We start from the raw sequence: 18195 nt of genomic DNA, 5'->3' as shown, positions 1-18195 counted from the left end.
ATAAAGACAGAATACTTTGCTGTAGCAGTTAAAAACCTTGTTATTCATTAAGTTGACTTATCTACTTTTAACAAAATGTGAAGCGGAGAAACATTGGCTTTGCATGTTTTAAAAATCTGCATCCAATTTTGATAATACACTATTTAGACCCAAATATGTAAAAGCATTAAATTCCTTATATGTGTTTTGGGATTTAATATGTATATTTAAGAGCTTAGTTTATTCAAACAATTTAGAATATAACATATTGTTAACTTTGCTATACCACTTGTATAAAAAAATGTTGATATTATTACACAGTATTTTTAGGTTGCAATTAAAAGGTGAATTATCATATGTGCAAACATTATATATGGAAAAGTGAAGCCTAACTTTGTGTTTTTATTCAGTTTTGTACATAACTTATAATTATATTTAGTGTGTATGTAAACGTAACTTTTGGTTATGGCTGATACCGGTGGCGGAAAAATACGATCTCGTAAGAGTCAAAAATCCAGAAAACCATACAATCGCCAGCCGACTAGGGTAAGTTAATATTTAGTACAGAATATTGTGTGTGCAGAGTTAATTGTCTTAGGAGTAATTTACAATTTGTATCAAATTACAAAATTTTTGACGTTATTTCCAAAAATCATACCTAAGTAATTATTTTCTCTTCTTTTAGTCTTTTCTTAGCCGGGCCAGTGATGCAGTTAAAACGTTTTTCACGCCATCACAATGGTTGTCAAGGAAATCGGAAACCACTCAATCCGGTTAGTAGTTTTAAAGAGTCAAAAGCTTGAATAAATAATTGTATAAGTAGTTCGTTAATAAACTATTGCTGCCAGGCATTATATTGAATTAAAAAAGAGGAAAAAGTTTCATTATTACTGCCAACATTTCAATTAGGCATTTCTCTAAAGTTGCCATCTATTACCCTAAAAAAGATAGGTATTTGAAAGGTTGGTGGTTATAATAAAAAAGTACTGTATGTAATGTATACATATTAAGTTGTGTAGCTTATCCTGTGGCCAGTTTAAATAATATTTTTTTACAAGTTGAATTGATACTATCTAAAAGCAGCATGTCTTGTTCCTATCAAAAATACTGTCAACACTTCACAACCTAAAAGCATGTTGTTTGAATTGCAGCCAATGCAGATAGTCCGCGTTTAACTGTGACACAGCCTACGACAAGCTCTTTTTTACCAGAACCCTCCACATCTGCAACGGGGACCCCCACCTATGTAACTCCCCCTCAGGTAGGATAAAAAATAATCAAATGATGCTCCAATTTTTTTAGCATTTTTTGACCCCCTTGTTTGTTTTGTTCTGGTAACAGACTCCGGAGGATGAAATTGTGATGCAGAGCAGCCCAAAGCGTCGCAAGCGCGATGATAAGATTTCAAACCATGACCCGTTTTCCAACATTTTAGTGACCCCAAAAGTTCCAGGTAACTTTGTAACAGATGTAATAAGAAAATCGAAGCCCTCTTATTAGGTCTTACTTCAAACTCCTACCATTATGTTCCAAAGTTTGTGACTGGTGTTTTTAGACAAATAATCATTTTAAAACAGCCTAACAAAAATTGACCAGTTTTCCAACATTTAGTAACTCCAAAGTTCCGGTTAATTCCTGTGTTCTTTACCAGTACTATAAATCTGTAACTTCGAATTGAATGTTGAAACAAATATTCATTTAAAAACAGTGTAACAAAAATGTGATTTTTCATGCAAAAAAACTACATCATTACACTCAAACTTGTAATATGCTTTAGCTGCTCAAGAACAAGGAACTTCTTCAGGAAAATGTGTAGACATACTTAAGCTGTGGTCAAACTCCCCAAAAGTGGGTACGCCCCAAAGCACAATGGCCAGCAACTCACCCCAGTTTAGCACCAGTTTCTTGGCAACGACGGCAAGTCGTGACAGCAGCATGATATCGACAAGCGGCAGCGACTTTAACAAGAGTTTGCTTCAAAAGAGGAAAGTCCAATACGGAGGCGCTATGTCGTCCGCCAACAGGACCAGTGCCTTTTTATCTCCATACAGGGTATGCTTGTTTTACATGCATCTTTTAACACAAAGGTCAACCTGGGTGTCATAAGGGGTTTCCAATCTTTGGGTAGCAAGGGCTTATCTGCGGGTCTCCTTGTCATATTTGATAAGAAAAACCTCCTGACAAATGAGCGATATGAAATAAAAGTTCTGCAGTATAGAATGAGCAAACCAAAATGCCTTTTCAATTGATAAATCAAGTGTAGCTTAAGTCAAACAATGTCCAACAAAAATGAATGGACGCCCAAACCGTAACTTTAGCATGTTGTGCATACTTAAATCCAAACTGTTTAGCTAAATTTTTATACAATCCATCTTGCTTTTTTCCCAATTTGAATTTTGCCAATTTTGAAATGTGTTTTTTACTCTGTTTTATCATGAATCATACACTAAAATAGGGGGGTCGCGCAAGTTATTGAGGACAAAAAGGTTGGGAACCACTGCTAACATACATATATCACAAGTAGGGATGTTCAAAGTAGAATATCGAATCCTTGGATTCGAATCCAGATTGGATTCGAATCCAATTCTGCCGTTTATTTCGGGTAATTGGAACCGATATAATTTAATGTTTTACCGATGGTTGCGCCAGATTGTAAACACGCGAGTGGCAAGTTTCGATAAAGGCCTGTCGCTGCGGCGACACGCGCTTGCTTTAAATGCAGCCTTTTAGTGCGGAGTCAGCGTTTTTTCGGGCGACCAATTAGCCTACGCGTCTCACAATAACCTTCGTCTAATAATTAAGTGTCAATCAAGCGTTATTGGGCGAGCGACTAACGTGTAGTGACAGGAGCGGAGTTCGCAATTTCCCTAAATGCGTAAAGTTGAAAAAGAAATATTACATTGTAAAACGTGCAGGCCATTCACAAAATGCGCTATCGGGTGACTTAAGGTCAACTTTAGGCCAATATTCAGCGAGGTTATGCAGTTATGCACAGTGTAATTGTCAAGTATTCGTTATGTCAATAGTAACTTTGTATTCTTTGCAGTACATTATTTGACTGCATAACAGATGATGTTATTCAAAAAAGAAGCACTAAGACCCAGCAATATTTTAAAAAACAGGACCGAATTGCTAAATGGTTCATTGTGCAGTGACAGTTTTGCATTGTACTTATTGGTATTTGGCATAATATAAAGTTTTCAACAACCTGGACATGTATTACAGTTTGCACAACTGCTTCAGGTAGGGTATATTGAGATTAATCCCTCCCCCCAAGGAAAATCAAGGTTAAATAATTTAATAAAAATATACTAGGATTCGCTATTCTGGGTTCGTTATTCTAGATTCGAAACCTATTATTCTAGAATACCTTGGGATTCTACTTTGAACATCCCTAATCACAAGCAAATGTTTTAAAAAACTTATTTTATACCTGTTGCAAAACAATGCAGATTTCATGCCATAAAACAAACGGTTATTTAGGATTGGATTGTCAATCAACACATTTTTTTTTTAGATCCCCAATATCCAAAAAGTTAAAGTGAGGTCCTCCAGCAACCGGAGTTTGACTTCTGGTTCGGAGCGATCTGCTGTTGATTCGTCAATGAGTTCAACAGCTAAGAAAATCCTGGATACTTTGGAGAAAATGTCCACTCCTCTTGGAGTAAGCAAACAATTCTCTGGCATTTATAGTTTGTTTGTATTATTTTGAAAAAGTAGTAATATTTAGACAATTATTAACTTCTCTAAGCTAGTCGTGTATTAGCTTAAGTGGCTTAAGTTAAATCTATTTTTATAATATAAAACTTTTTTTGAAGGATGCAAGAAAGATTCCATCCCCAAGGCAGCACCCTGGTACAAGTTTCAGTGTAAGTTTCTTTAAAAACAGTGATTTTTAACTCCGTTACTAATCTTTTTATTGTTGAGTGACGCATGTTGAAAGTATGTGTTGGTATGCTGATATACACCAGGGCTTTCCAAACCTGGGTCACGATTAGGTCTGTATAAGTTTTTACACAAAGGGTTACATCAATAAAATTATTTATGTTTTTTCTGTTTGATACGCTAGTGGCAAACCTAAGACAAAGCCCTTAAAATGCACATTACTTCAGAAAATGCATGCCAAAGCACACAACAAGAAATGTCATGTTTTAAACTGGTAATCTAGGGGGTCGTTAACTGAAAACCTTGGGAATCCTTTTTTTTACACTGTTTTTTATGATTAGGTTATGAAGAGAAAGCGTAGCCTGGGAACTTCTCTTTTGGGACCCAAAAGCAACTACAATGTAAGTTAAAACAGCTATTTTTTTACCTTTTCATATTAAAAATAGCGTGATTGATTTACAAATGACATATCTGTTTGATCTTTATATTCCCTTTGGGAAGGTAAACTTTAGTCTTAATTTGCAAATCTTTAGCTTGTTTAAAGAAATGCTAATAATGGTTCAGATCAGTGACTGCTCACTTTAATTTAGCATGTTTGCAACTGGCTATTTGTTTTTTTATTTTACCTTAGATGCCCCCTACGAAGGGCTTGTCTACCATGACACCAATAAAAGTTCACAGGTCCACGAAAATTCCTCTGGACAATAGTTTGATGACCCGTAGCTTGCTGAAAAATGCAACCACTACTGAAAGGTTTGTGCTTGATTAGGCAATTGTTTATAAGCTCAACAAAACTAAACCTCTATTTGTAATTGTTGTTGGAAAAAGTAATCAAAATTGCAGAATTTCTGCAATGTCATTGTTGATGTTGCATGTCAATGGGTTTTAGAAAGTGTATTGTCGTGCTCGTTGTGCTAGACAAACGTTAATGATCAATACAAAAGTTTCAAGCATAAACAGACTGGTTTTAACCACGTTCACAACCATAGACGCACCTCAAGTTAGGATGCTTTTGGCATTCTAAGTAAGCATACTCAGCATCCATTATTTCAACCATATATTTTCGTAATTTCACAATGCTCAACTATTTTTTGTCTCAGTCATTCTACTACTACAACCCCATCATCAACCCCTGTTGTCCAGGCCTCTGTACCCCAACCAACGACGGCACCTACGCCAAGTGGTAAACATGACATTTGTTAAATAAATAGTATGAATTTGCTTCTTGCCCTTAATTTAATTTGGAATATTTAAGTTTGAATGCTGAATGATAAATCTATTTATTTTTAGTTGGTGGGAAAATGAAAAGTCAGCGCAAAACGGCTCATTATTCGGCTGCAGCGCAACAAGAGGAAACTCCGGTAAAATTTATTAAAATATATTCAGAAAAATACTCCATGTTTGTTAATCTAGTAGTATTTAATATTTTTGTCCCACCTGTGATTTAATTAAATACCAAAATTTACATCTCACTGTCTTGCATGGTCAATCAATATTTATAGGGAATACAATTTGTGTATAAAGTATATAGCCATTTTTAAATGTTCTTATTGCAAATCAACAAATCGGGTTTTCTTCCAAATTTTGCTCAACTTTGCAACTAAAAAAAAGTAGAATCATGTTTCACTTTTGAAATGTTTTCTAGCCACCAATTTCTATTCCTGACATCAGATATTTAGGCAAAATACCACATGTTTGTTAATCTAGTGGTATTCAATAGTCTTGTTTAAACTGTTAATTATTAAAAAGCAAAATTTACATCTTACTGTCTTGCATGGCCTGTCAATATTGATAGGGAATACAAAAGTGTGTAAAGTATATAGTCATTCTTGAATTAAATATGTTGTTAATGCAAGTCAACAAATCAGCTTTTCTCCCTAAATTTTGACTGAATTTTACAACAAAGAAATAGTAGACTCCTGTTTCATTTTTGTAAATATTTTCTAGCCACCGATTTCAATTCCTGACATCCCGTTTCCTGTTGCAACGTCGCTCCCTTCGTTTAACTTTGGCCGCCCCAGCAGTACCTCAACACCAGCTGTTTCACAGGTCAGAAAAAATTAAAGATTTTTCATATTTTCAAAGTAGAAAAAGCAGCACCAAATGCCCAAAAAGATATATAGTGGTAAACGAAAATGTTTTTAGACCTGTGCTAAGTTTGCCATATTACATTTGACAAAATTCTTTGGAAGCTTTTTGCTAACACAGGGTTGCCACAAAGCTCCTGAATGTCTTTGACATGATTTGTGTATTCAAATGTCTTTGGAAAAACACTCTGTTTTTTCAAAAGTCTTGAATAGTTTTTGATTTAATTTATGTGCTCCCAAGCTTTTTCTAAGTAATTGCCGTTAAAAAACAATTTTTAAAAATGTATTTTGTTTTGTTTTCATATGATTTTAAAAAACGGTTAAGTGACCTAATTTTAGGCTTTTGAAAGGCTGTAAATTTTCTTTGAAATTTCTTTAAATATCTTTAAATTTTTTTCATAAAACTGTGGGCAACCCTGTAACATCCTTAATGTGGTAAGTTATTTTTTTTAAATTTTTTTTTCTTGTAGAGCAAAAATAAGGTTACGTCGAACCAACACGGCACTATTTCCTCGCGACCTTTGTACAACTTTGCTGCACCACCTGTCAAATCGACATCGAAGGACACAAACCCAGAAACTGCCCCTGCGTCATCTGTAAGTATTACTAGTAAATTGCCATTGTATGTGTTATTAGAACACTACTAATTGTCACAAACAAAAGTTACAAATACACAGGTTACAAAATACACACAAGCATTTCGATACAAATTTCAGACATTAGATAAAAAGCCAATGTTGAGGTAAAAACAAATTTATCTGTTTTGAAAAAAAACTCAATGCTTTAAAACTTTATTTTACACTAAATGACAGCATGAGATACAACCGACATGTGAAAAAAAACAAAAAAAAATATTTTTTTATATTTTTTGAATCATTTGGTTTTATGCCTTCGTTATTATTACAACTTATAAGAACTGTTTTGTTTTGTTTTTTAATCCACACATTAAAATTCATAACTTTTTTTCAATCTTTTTAATATCCAATTTTTAATTTATTTAATATTATTTTCAGCCAACATTTAAGTTTCGAACACCTAGCGATCATGATGGAGACAGCAAACTGGAAGGTAAGTGTTCTGCATAAACTCTAAATTGTGTCTGCATAAAGATGAACAATTACACTGGTCAACACATTTTTTCTTGTACGGGGATTTTCAAATGATTCTAACATACTTTTTGCTACTGATTCCAAATATGTTATTAGTTTTTTTCCTATCACATCAACTTCAAGAGTTATTGAATGTTACCTATTTTAACGAAAACTGCTATTTTGAGAACTAAATAAAAATACTTCCAGATAACAATATTGTAAATCCGAAGTATTGTATAAAAATTTGTGTTCTACACAAGAAAAACTTGCATGATTTACAGGTACGCCAAAGCGAAAAAACACCAAACCAAGTTCTGAATCCCCGTCGTTTGGATTTAAACCCCCCAAGGAGCTTGTAGCCGGCAGTGTTATGGATATTTTGGGTACGTCATGTATGCCTTGATTAGAGCCTTTTGTGTAACTTGCAATGAGCAATATATCGGCCAACTAAAAAACATGGTTTGGGCCAAAGCCAATAAACTTATCAAAATATTTTAATTTTGTCATAATGGCCCTTACTGTGTTTTTCCAATCACTAATACATAGGTAGAATGTAAGATTCGCCTTTTTCACAAATTTGAACTCTATAGAAAAAATGTTCAATAATTCAAAAGAAAAATTGCCACAAATCTTCCATCAAATTTATTTGCTTTTAAGACTCTTGTACAAGGAAACCTGCTCCTCTTAAATGACTAGTTTTTTACCTATTTTTTTTTTTTTCATTTATCTATTTAGCCTCCAAGCCCAAAAACTCTGAATCCGGTGCAAAGCCTAAGTGCGACACTCCCAAGCCTGGAAACAAAGCGGCCGAACCTACAACAAAGTCTGCACCTTTGTTCAAGCAAAAGCGCACGGGCTGGGAATGCGACACTTGCATGCTGAACAACAAGGAGGATGCGGCAAAATGCGTGGCGTGCAACAGCCCTAAACCTGGCGGGCAAAAGCCGCTGACCACAAACACCCTGGGTCAAGGGGACAAATGGTCGTGCCCTGATTGTATGCTAATGAACAAGAAGGAGCTGGAAAAGTGCCCTTGCTGCAATGCTGCTAAACCCGGCGCTAAAACCTTGGCAGGGTCGACGAAATTCAGCGCCGGCGCCGCTCAGGATAAATGGGAATGCCAAGTTTGTATGGTCAGGTTGCCACAAAGTGTCATCGTGTGCCCGGCTTGCACAACCCCGCGCCCCAATGCACCCACAGGAGCCAAGACCCAACCTCAAACCAAAAATCCGATTTCGTTTGGCACCGCATCGAAGTCTACTACTTCCAAATGGGAGTGTCCCACTTGTATGCTTAATAACAAAGAAACTGACCTTAAGTGTGTGGCCTGTGAAGCCCCGAACCCCAAAGCAGCAAAAGCCCCGAAAACCCCCAGTGGATCTTTATTCTCCACTGGTACCAGGTATGATCTATTGCAGTGGTTCCCAAAATATGGGTTGCGACCCAGACATGGGTTGCCAGTGGTAGAACAATGGCTCACCCAGGGACTTTAAATCTGCTAAAAATGGACTGTTTGATTGCTTCCATTTGAGTACGTTTCATCCCAACATAATCTGAAATTATAGCATCATACAAATTTATTTAGCAAAATTTTATTTAACTAAAATATTGCGCCACGGGCAACTTTGGTGGCTTACAAATCGCCTCTTATTAGTTTACCAGTCAAGTTTAGTTAACGAGGGAACCTTAGATTTACTCAATACTAACTTATTACATACTGGTTGGTTGTCATTGTCTTGGGAAGTGTTGGTTGCATTCCAAAAAGTTTGGAACCCACCGATCTATTGAGTCATTTTGAAACACCCACTGTAAAGATTTATGTCATAAACGGAAGCACGTCAGCGTGATTTATTGTTGTTGCAGTTCAACGTTGTCACCGTTCGGTAAAACCAACAACAGCAAAACCTGGGAATGTGAAACCTGTTGCGTTTTTAATCCACCAGAGGAAAACAAATGTGTGGCTTGCCAATCTGAAAAACCAGGTAGCTAACTAAAATCAGCTTAAGTTGGTAACATCTTTATGCAAATGTGTCTATTTAGAAAAATGTCTAGGCAGTGTGTGTAGTGTAGTCTTCAGATATATGGCTGTGTCATTTGGTTATTAAGCTGCAGAAATTATACCCAAACATTGACCAATTTTGTGTTTACTTTTTGCTCAGATTCAGGCAAGAAAAGCAACGTCCAGTTAACGTTTAGCAACACCCCGAAAGTACTGATGAGTTTTGGAACAAATAAAGCGGCATCTTCAAAAACCAACGAAGGTATATTGAATTGTCTAGGCTGGATTTCTTACAACAGGTCATAAAATAGGAGTTGGTTAATAATAGTTTTTTAACGTTTTTAGGAAGCTCTGGAGTGACTTTTGGAATTACTAGTGATTCCAAATTTCATCTTGGCAGCAATAAAAGCGCTACAGAAGGTAATTCTGACATTCTCCATTTTTGTATTCCTAATACCTAATGAGAAATTTAGGTGGTTGTTGGTTGATGTTGTGTATTATTTAATGTATTTATTACAGTCCAGTGAGACAAGCTCTGTTGCCCTTACAATAATAATAATCAAGATTGTAATAAAACAACCAAATCAGTTTAGCAGCTTTGTTTGCTTTAAATGTTTAAATTTTATATTATCCTGCCAGAAGAAAGTTTGAAATTCCCAAATATAGTGCTTATAAAACCTTAATAAACTTTATCTTTAGGTAACTCCAAAGTGAGTTTTGGCATAACTGCTGGTGACAAGTTCAGCCTTTCTTCAGGTAAACCTATTTTAAGTGTTTAAACAGTTTTAAGTTGATGAAATGTTTGAGACATGTCGCATACTGCAATATACTACTACCATTAATGACAATGCAAACGACCTAATCTTAAATATTGTCGAAAATTGTAGATAAATTCACTACGGTTCAATTTGCAAATATAATTCCAGGTTCTTCAGGAAACAAATTTAGCGGCTTTGGTGCCTCTGCATCAGCAGAGAAACCTACGTTTGGGGTCAGCAACGACAAATCGGTAACATTTGGAACTTCGTCCAATACAAGCCTAAAAGACACTAAAAGCACACAAGGTAAGCGCTTGATGAAAGCTTAAATATTTTGGAGCCTAATAATATGTTTTAGTTACTATACTGGGTTAGGTTTAATAGCTATGATGACACTGAAATTTTGGATACTTGTAGAAATACTATTTTTTTTATTCAATCCTAAAGAGGTTTAAAAACTTACAAAAAATATCATTTCTGATTTTTCCGGTTTAGTTTACTTTAATCGCTCAACTGCATACTTTTAAATGGTTGCCACAAAGTCTCTGAACTTAAAGTATTTTTGATGTCTTTGAATTTATTTTATGTTCGGCTTAAGGTTTGTGTTTTTAAAGTGCCGTTAGAAAAACAATTTAATGTATTATTGAAAAAAGTTTAGTCTTACCAGTAAATTTTAAAAATTGATTAAAAAAATGTTTTTTGTGTGTTTTTTTCTAGCAACCAAGCGATCGAACCCTGACAGTTCACTACCTCCCGTCAAACTTACAGCTGAGCCAGGTGGTTATTTTTGGTGTATTTTATCGCCTATAGCTGCGTCGAGCCACCACAGAGTAAAGTGTCGAAGTGTTGGGTGCCTTTACAAAGCATTTTACACAAAATACACAAGCAAGACTGTTTGATTGTACTAAAATACAATCTCTTGCCAGGATCTTCTAAAAATGTTTAAATTTTGAGATTATTGTCGTTGTATTACGAGCGTTCAATGTTATTCACACAAAATAAGGCGTCTTAAATCGGTCGTCGAAACAGAAAAGGCAGTTTATAGAGTGTAGAGAAGCTATTTTTGTTCGATGCTTGGAAGCAATGGTTTATATATTGAGAATAAAGTCTTCCAAAGAAATTCGTTCGGCTTTTAACAATACAAAAAAGAAATTAACCTGTTTAAACGACCTTGGCTAATTCCCTTACTTAAAAGCTTTAAATAAATTGCCGAAACCAATTTTATCAGGTGCAGCGAAACCAGTGCCCGCCAGCCAACAACCAGTAAGCAGCAAGCCCGCCATTTCTTTCGGCACACCCGCACCAGCACTACAAATAAAAGAAGCAACCCCAGCACCGTCGTCTGCAACAGTCGCTCCTTCTACCACCAGCGCACCCCTCGGCTTTGGCGCTTTCCAAACGACGAAAAAAGACGCCTCCAAACCGCCACCGCCCGCCTATAGCTTCGGCGCCAGTGGCTCCAACCTCCAGGCCAAGGAGCCCGCCCCTTCCCCCGCCCAGGCATCGTTCAGTTTCGGTGCCAGCGCTTCTGCGAAGGTAGCGCTGAATCAGAAAGCGCCCGAGCCCTCCGCAAAGCCAGCTGCTCCGTTTGTGTTCAGCGGTGGCGCGCCGGCTTTAAAAAAGGACGAGCCACCGCCGGCCAAGGCACCAGCCCCCGCTTCATTTAGCTTCGGCGCCGCGAGCAGCAAAACGCAAGAGCAGACGAAATCGTCCGCCCCGCCGCCTTTCAGTTTTGGAACTAGCGCTTCAGGTTTCCCAGCCAAGCTAGAAGCACCACCCGCCACAGCGCCAACCACAGCTGCAGCGCCGCCTGCCTTTGGAGCCCAAACCGCTACGAAACCTGGAGGCTTCACTTTCGGTAGCTCAAAGCCGGAAGCATCTTTACAACAAGCAACAACTACCGCCTCTATTTTCGGAGCACCGTCGTCCGGCCAAAAGCCTGGTTTCAGTTTCGGTTCTGCGTCGCAAGAAGCCGCGAAGCCGGCCGCCCCTGGTTTTTCGTTCGGTTCCAGTCAGGCCGGCAACGGAAAGTCGTCGACCCCCATTTTTGGGGCGTCGACCTCGGCGGCCCCCGCCCCCAGCAAGCCCCAGAACGCCGGGTTCTCGTTCGGTTCTTCTGCCCCTCAACAGAGCGATTCCTCTTCGCTACCCAAGCCCTCCTTCGCTGGATTTGCAGCAAACACGAACGCGGCTCCGTTCACAGGTAAACCATTGTATATAACACAAACTAAAATTTTGACTCCAAAACTTAAAATAATAATAAACGCGTTCACCTAAAATTGAAAAACTGTAATCTAGCTATGTAATACAAATTGTTGATCACTAGTGAGGTGTTTTTCAACCCTTTGAAAGCGTTATTTTGTTTCGGCAAAAATTGAACACATCTTTTCCTCCCAACTGAATTTTAACTATTTTCTTTCATCGACATTAATAAGAATCCTATAAGTGCAATCGCCGGACTCATTATAATTTTCTTTTAAGGTTTTGGCAAATCTGCGTCTGCCCCAGCTCCAGCTGCAGCAACTGGAGGTTTCAGCTTTGGAGCCAAAACTGAAACGCCGGCTAGCACAGCAAGTAAGTAGACCACAAAAAAAGAAACAAAATCTAATGCACCTTATACCAGCCATTGCTTTTAAGGAGCAAGGAGCAACTAAGTTGTGCCAAATCGTTTTCGATTAATATAACGCCAAATTAGATGATGTATTTCCAGGCGTTTGCTGGGCTAATTTAGGTGCACAGTCGTGGTGGAGTTTGATTTGAAAATTCCTGACAATATGATGCTCCGTGTAAATTGTTTCACGCAAAATGTTTTTTTTTACAATTCTGTTAACAACTGATTAAAACCAGCTCGTTAAGTCAAACACCTAATTTTCGTTTTTCAATTCTTGTTCAAGCGTTTTGTTAAGTTGTTTTTAATTTCTTAAGTGTTATAAGTTTTCTCCTAGGTCTCATGTGCTTGGTTTATTTCAAGTGTTGGGCTCATGGGATTTTGATCTTTATTTATTACTATTATCTATACTTCTTTTTATACTAATATTTTTATCGACTCTTTTTAAATAAGTTGCACCTGTTGTTGTGGTATTAATTAATGTATTTCTAACAGATAGTGACTTCTGCCTGTTTACAATTTGCTTTTACTCCACAGAACCCGCATTCCAATTCGGAGCAGGGCCAAACAGCCTCGGCCAATCACAAGGCGCCTCTTCGTTCCAGTTCACTGGCGGCCAGCAGGGGTCGCCAAAGCCGAACGCGGGATTCAGCTTTGGTGCGTCTAGCGCCTCTAGCGGAACTGGTGGTGCACTGCCTTCCTTCAGTTTCGGGTGAGCATGATGCTATATTGATTTATAGCTATATTGTACGTTTTTAATTTACCGTTTGGTTTAGAAGACTGCTTCTTTAAAAAGCAGGTTAAAACAAAATTGATTTGACAAAAAATGTTTTTTTGAATTATGTAGAAGCAAAGAACAGAAATAACAGAGTGGTTTGATTTGCAGTGTTATAATGAGCCAATGACTTAAGTCACAGTTTTCAAATGACTTGACTTGACTCGACTTAAGTTGTTTGGACAAAATGACTTGGCTTTGTACGTTAAACATGCTGCTTGCAATATGTTGCGTTGTTGTTATTTGGTTATTGAGTTGTTGTTTAATCGGACTAATTAACCAATTTTAGTAGTTTAATTTTTTTTTGAAAAGGACTTGAATTGAAATTGACTTGCTCTAATTATGACTGACTGGGACTTGAGTCATTTCAAAATGACTTGTTTGCAATACTAGTGGTTTAAAATAGCCTTTAGTCTACACTACAGATTATTCCTGTAAACTTTACGTTTCACAAACTAGATAATACCACCGTACCTTCGGTCCTCTACCAAACAATATATTAAACCCGGTAGTAAATCGTTAGATAAACTAGGCCTCTATCAGGTAAACAAGAAACCTTAACCTTGAAGCTCAATATCCAGCAAATCTTACACTAAGTTTCGCGGTGAAGGCATTTCTTAGTAGAGAATTCTAAATTAGGTGGTAGCGGAAATTCTTCAATCCGTTTTTAACAAGCAAAGTCATTTCCCAGTAGAGTTCTGTATGAAGCCATAGTCGAATTATTTTTACTGAAATTTTATAAGCGAACAAAAACTAAGACATATAGCAAAAATGAAGTTGAATTCTACCAATGTGGGCCGTGTGTTTGCATTTTCTCCAAAGTATTCTCAAATTTCAAAGGAACCTTGCTCTGCTAGTTGCAATTCAAGTCTAACTTGTGGAGGCAACCAAACCAAATCAAATGGCGGCCCAATTTTTGGAATGATACATAGATTCCGTTTTTAACCAAAAATATCGCATTTCACAGGTCGAATAACGCCCAACCGGCTGCGCCCAGCCAACAGGCGGCCCCCATGTTGGGGAACCCCGCGCCCCAGGCCGCCCCTGCCCCTGGGGGGATGTTCAGCATCGGCAAATCGGGGGCCGCCGGTTCCACGCCCCAGAGGACCATAAGGAAGGCGGTTCGAAGGAACAGGAACAAATAAGACAAAGCAACAAAAAACGGGTCAACGCCGAAAGGACCCTCGCCAAATTGCGGAATCTCGAAGATTTCGAGGTTCAGGTTCGAACCCCGACCCCGGCCTGCGCAGGTTCGGCGAGAATCGAAAAAAGGGGCGTGGCTCAGTGTACGGAGGAGGTACACGCCCCTTTTTGACACCGGTTGCGACATCGTAGTCACAGTCCGCGCACTACGCCGTTTGTTCATTCATAAAATTGTAAAACCGTGGTGATTTGCCTCCAACATCGTGGACTGTCGTCGGTTTTGGTATAATTCCTTTTAAATTCGCTCTATTATTTCACCAACTCTAGCAGGCGTGTGGAGCGATTTATTTTGTTTTTTTCTTTATTGTGGTGTTTTGTTACGTCGGCGAAAATTGGCCGGTGCGTCGCTCGCTTAGTTTCGCGTAAAATTAACAACATGTGTAATTATATAACGCACAAGGCGATATTGGCTTTTTTTCTCAGTAAAGTTCACTGGCCTGGTTTGAGTTACGAATCATAATTTCACATTTCCCCATTTCCTAAAAAAAATGTTTAAGATATATCACTTTCGTTGCGAAAAAAATCTATGAGTTACAAATCATATTTTCATAATTCCCTATTTCCTGAATTGAGATATGTCAATTTCGTTATCGAAAAAAAAGACATTAGTTACGATTTATATTTTCATGTTTCCCTATTTCCTAAAAAAAGTATCGCGATATATCGATTTCGTTTTCGGAAAAAAAATCGAGTCTTGCAAATTTCGTCTCGCCCATCGTCGTTGCAATTTGCTGTCCGACTATTTATTACGGCGTCGAAAACCAGCAAGGCCCCTAAGTCTTTCTGTCGTGTCCCTTTCAGTCGCTCCCCACTTTTAATTAATCCACTGCCGTCGCCGCTCTATTGCGCCATCCGCTGTCCGTTTTCTCCGGTCTGGTTTTCGCGCCAAATGACCAGCGATGCGCGAACTCTACCACACAACATAGAGTTCTTTACTTTTCGCCACACGCGCTCTAAAATAAAAATTCTCGTTTGTATAAAGCTCGCCTTGCCATCGATTGGAGAAAGACCTTATAAATGGAAAGAATGTGGAAAATGTTTTAGCCAAAAATCAAGTCTTAAAGATCACAAACGAGTTCAAACTTGAGAAAAACCTTATGAATGTGGCAAAAGCTTTTACCAGGCAGGAAGTCATAAAACACTTATAACCATACGCTTTCAAGAAACAGTTACAAACAAAGCTTGTAGAAATCGCTCGAGGTATATTTTAAAATGTCATATCGACACTTCGTGCCACGCTAGGGTTAGAAGAAAGAAATGTCGCGAGGCAGTCAGCGGAACTGTGAACCTTTTTCGGGCCTAGAATATGTTGAGTTTGCAGCAGGGCTGTGTAGTCGGACTCGGGACTCGAGTAAGAACACGTAAAACTACCCCGGCGTGCGTATGTGCAGTACCAAATTTTAAAACTGATTAGGCCGCCAACTGTATTATAAAGGTGGAATAGCGTATGGTGGATATTTTTCAACCATGTGTTTGCAGTGGTCAAATCGACCGTCAGCTTCTGCATCGAAAGGTCGTGAGGCAATGAACGTAGCCATGAACCTTTTTCAGGCCAAGAATATGTTCGATTTGCAGGTATCTTGAAATACGTGGGATTAGTTCAAAGCGGCGTTTAAACTTGATTACCTATGGCCCATAGGTCGCAATAAAAGTGCGTTACCGTTTGATTTGGGTTGCCCAGGGACGCCGGGAAGGGGGGGGCGCGGGAGGGTAAGCGCCCCTCCTGTCCTTTGCTAAGGGGGGGGGAAAGTGCCCTTTTCATGAAAAATGATATATTGATTTCACAACGTTAAATATTATGCGACGGAAAAAAATTCGTAAAATTACATGGTTGTTATTTGTTAAAACATTTTTGGTACCATTTTAAGTCAATCTAGAGGACGTGGCCGCAAAAATTTTTCCGGGAGGGGATACCCCCGAACCCCCCAATATTTCGGCTCGCGACGCTCGCCTGCGGTCTATGTTGCCCTTACCAAAAAAGTCGCCCCCCTTGCCCTGAAATCGCTCCGACGTCCCTAGGGTTGCCAAATGCAGTACGTCGTTAGATTTAGGTCTGCGGAGTGGGACTCAGGACTCGACAGAGTCGATTTGTTTGTTTTTGGAGTCGTACTCGGGACTCGAATATGACCACGTAAAACTACCCGAGTCCGACGTACACATGCACAGTGCCAATTTTATAACTGTTATTGCCGCCAACTGTAACTTGTAAAGGCGGAATAGTATTGGATGGATGAGCATTTTCCAGCCATGTATGCGAGTCGATGAGTTATACAAAACCCCTATGAGTGGATTGCTGAATATCCACCTTATTTTAGTCAAGTAAATAGGTGAAATACAAGCTGTAGAGTTGCAGCCGAACTAGGAACTCGACCAAATCGCATATTTGACCGGAATCAGACTAGGGTTAATTTCAACCGACTACGCACCCCTGATTTGCAGGAATCCTGGAACTATAGTCTTGCAATAGATAATATGCTTAAAGAATAGCCGAATCTTTGTGTTTGCAGAAAAGAATGTTTATTTTTTAGCAAGTCGTTTCTCCTTTACCCTTTCTGAGTCAAAGCACTAACCATTATTGGACATATATCACCGAAATCAAATTTCAATTCCCATCAGGTATGTCTTATAAAATCGGACAAATTCCGCCATCCGATAGTAATTGATAGTATCGGAACTCGTTGTATACTAGGGCATGCCAATCGAATGCCCAATGTTTTCTTTCCATTCAGTTATGGTTTGCGATGTAACACGTCGTTTTCACCTCAAAGAGGATTTTTTGCAGCTTTAAGCATTTTTGAGATTACCAACTTTAAAACATTACATAACAAGAATATCAAAGCCCATACAGAAGTAGGTATCACTTTGAACGTTTCGAATAACTTTTTATTCATTTTCAACATACTCGAAACGTTCAAGATGATTCTGTATGGGCTTTGATATTCTTATTACGTCTCACTATAACCTCCAACCATCATGCTCCAAAGCATTACATGTTGTGCATTTCTGAAAGCATTACAGTACATATTTTCAAATCCATTTAGATATTCCACACAGCAATGACGCTATTTAGTATCGGTTCAGGCGTCGTTAGTTTATCCCAAAACAAATTGCATACAATCATCAGGCATTCCCATTTACCACAAAGTCGACCCTTCCCCGTTTTGCGGTTATTCAATTCCACCGCAAATCGGCATCGAGCGCTGGAAAGCGATTTCGATACGCGTCCAGACCGCGGCAACATTCGAACCAACGAGCGCGTGATAAGAGTAGCGAAGGGCCGACCGCATAGGACGAGAAAAGTGAAGTGTAAGCGTGTCGCCGATCATATCTCGCCATAACCGTCGTTCTGCGGCTCGGACGAGTATGTATTTTCGCTACTCGCGTGAAAAGGTTTATCGTCGAGGGCCTGTGTAAAGAGGCCCCTCACAATGCGCGACATTTTCGTTATGTCGAGGCTGCACCGCGGCATCGCATTCACACTATACGACTTTTGGCGAAGTTGCCGGACTTTCTAAACTCTGACGATACTGAAGAATCATGCCCGAAGGTAATGTTGAATGTTTCGCGAAATTCTGTTTAAGCGTGAGCGGTTGACAGCAACATGTAAAATGAGGTTGATAACAGGGTAGTAATTCTTTTTCAGAAAATGAGACTGACACGTTTGTTGCAGGTTTACACAAGGTATGATTTTATTGCTTTTCAATTTGGCAGGAGCGATATATTCAACCGGAAAGGAATATGTCTTAATAAATTAACGCTTATTCCGTTTCTTAATCTTTTAGTAGAACACTATTAAAGACCTTGGTACAT

At 38.6% G+C, this 18195-nt stretch overlaps 1 protein-coding gene across 1 annotated transcript; it reads left to right on the top strand.

The window, feature by feature from the left end:
- Window positions 1-396: 396 nt before the first annotated feature.
- LOC146157429 (uncharacterized) lies at window positions 397-15323 on the top strand. The gene is made up of 26 exons (XM_083386732.1): window positions 397-525; window positions 665-752; window positions 1131-1240; window positions 1321-1432; window positions 1757-2031; window positions 3497-3643; window positions 3798-3848; window positions 4206-4265; window positions 4496-4617; window positions 4965-5047; window positions 5155-5225; window positions 5812-5913; window positions 6422-6547; window positions 6965-7019; window positions 7324-7425; window positions 7778-8444; window positions 8906-9024; window positions 9202-9303; window positions 9387-9461; window positions 9741-9797; window positions 9968-10105; window positions 10517-10576; window positions 11028-12002; window positions 12281-12373; window positions 12945-13119; window positions 14150-15323. Exons 1-26 carry the CDS (start codon window positions 445-447, stop codon window positions 14325-14327), a joined length of 4224 nt encoding a protein of 1407 aa, XP_083242858.1. The 5' UTR covers window positions 397-444; the 3' UTR covers window positions 14328-15323.
- The last annotated feature ends 2872 nt before the right edge of the window (window positions 15324-18195 follow it).

The sequence above is a fragment of the Ascidiella aspersa genome, chromosome 4 (assembly GCF_963924565.1).
Source record: "Ascidiella aspersa chromosome 4, kaAscAspe10.2, whole genome shotgun sequence".
NCBI classification, from domain to species: Eukaryota; Metazoa; Chordata; class Ascidiacea; order Phlebobranchia; family Ascidiidae; genus Ascidiella; species Ascidiella aspersa.
The sequence above is the reverse complement of the archived record's forward strand: the minus strand, read 5'-3'. Positions and strand labels throughout refer to the sequence as shown.

Coding starts and splice junctions, on each gene's coding strand:
- LOC146157429 (XM_083386732.1), top strand. CDS start 445: ATGGCTGATACCGGTGGCGGAAAAATACGATCTCGTAAGAGTCAAAAA. Junction 753..1,130: donor ATCGGAAACCACTCAATCCG/GTTAGTAGTTTT, acceptor TTTGAATTGCAG/CCAATGCAGATAGTCCGCGT. Junction 9,025..9,201: donor TTGCCAATCTGAAAAACCAG/GTAGCTAACTAA, acceptor CTTTTTGCTCAG/ATTCAGGCAAGAAAAGCAAC.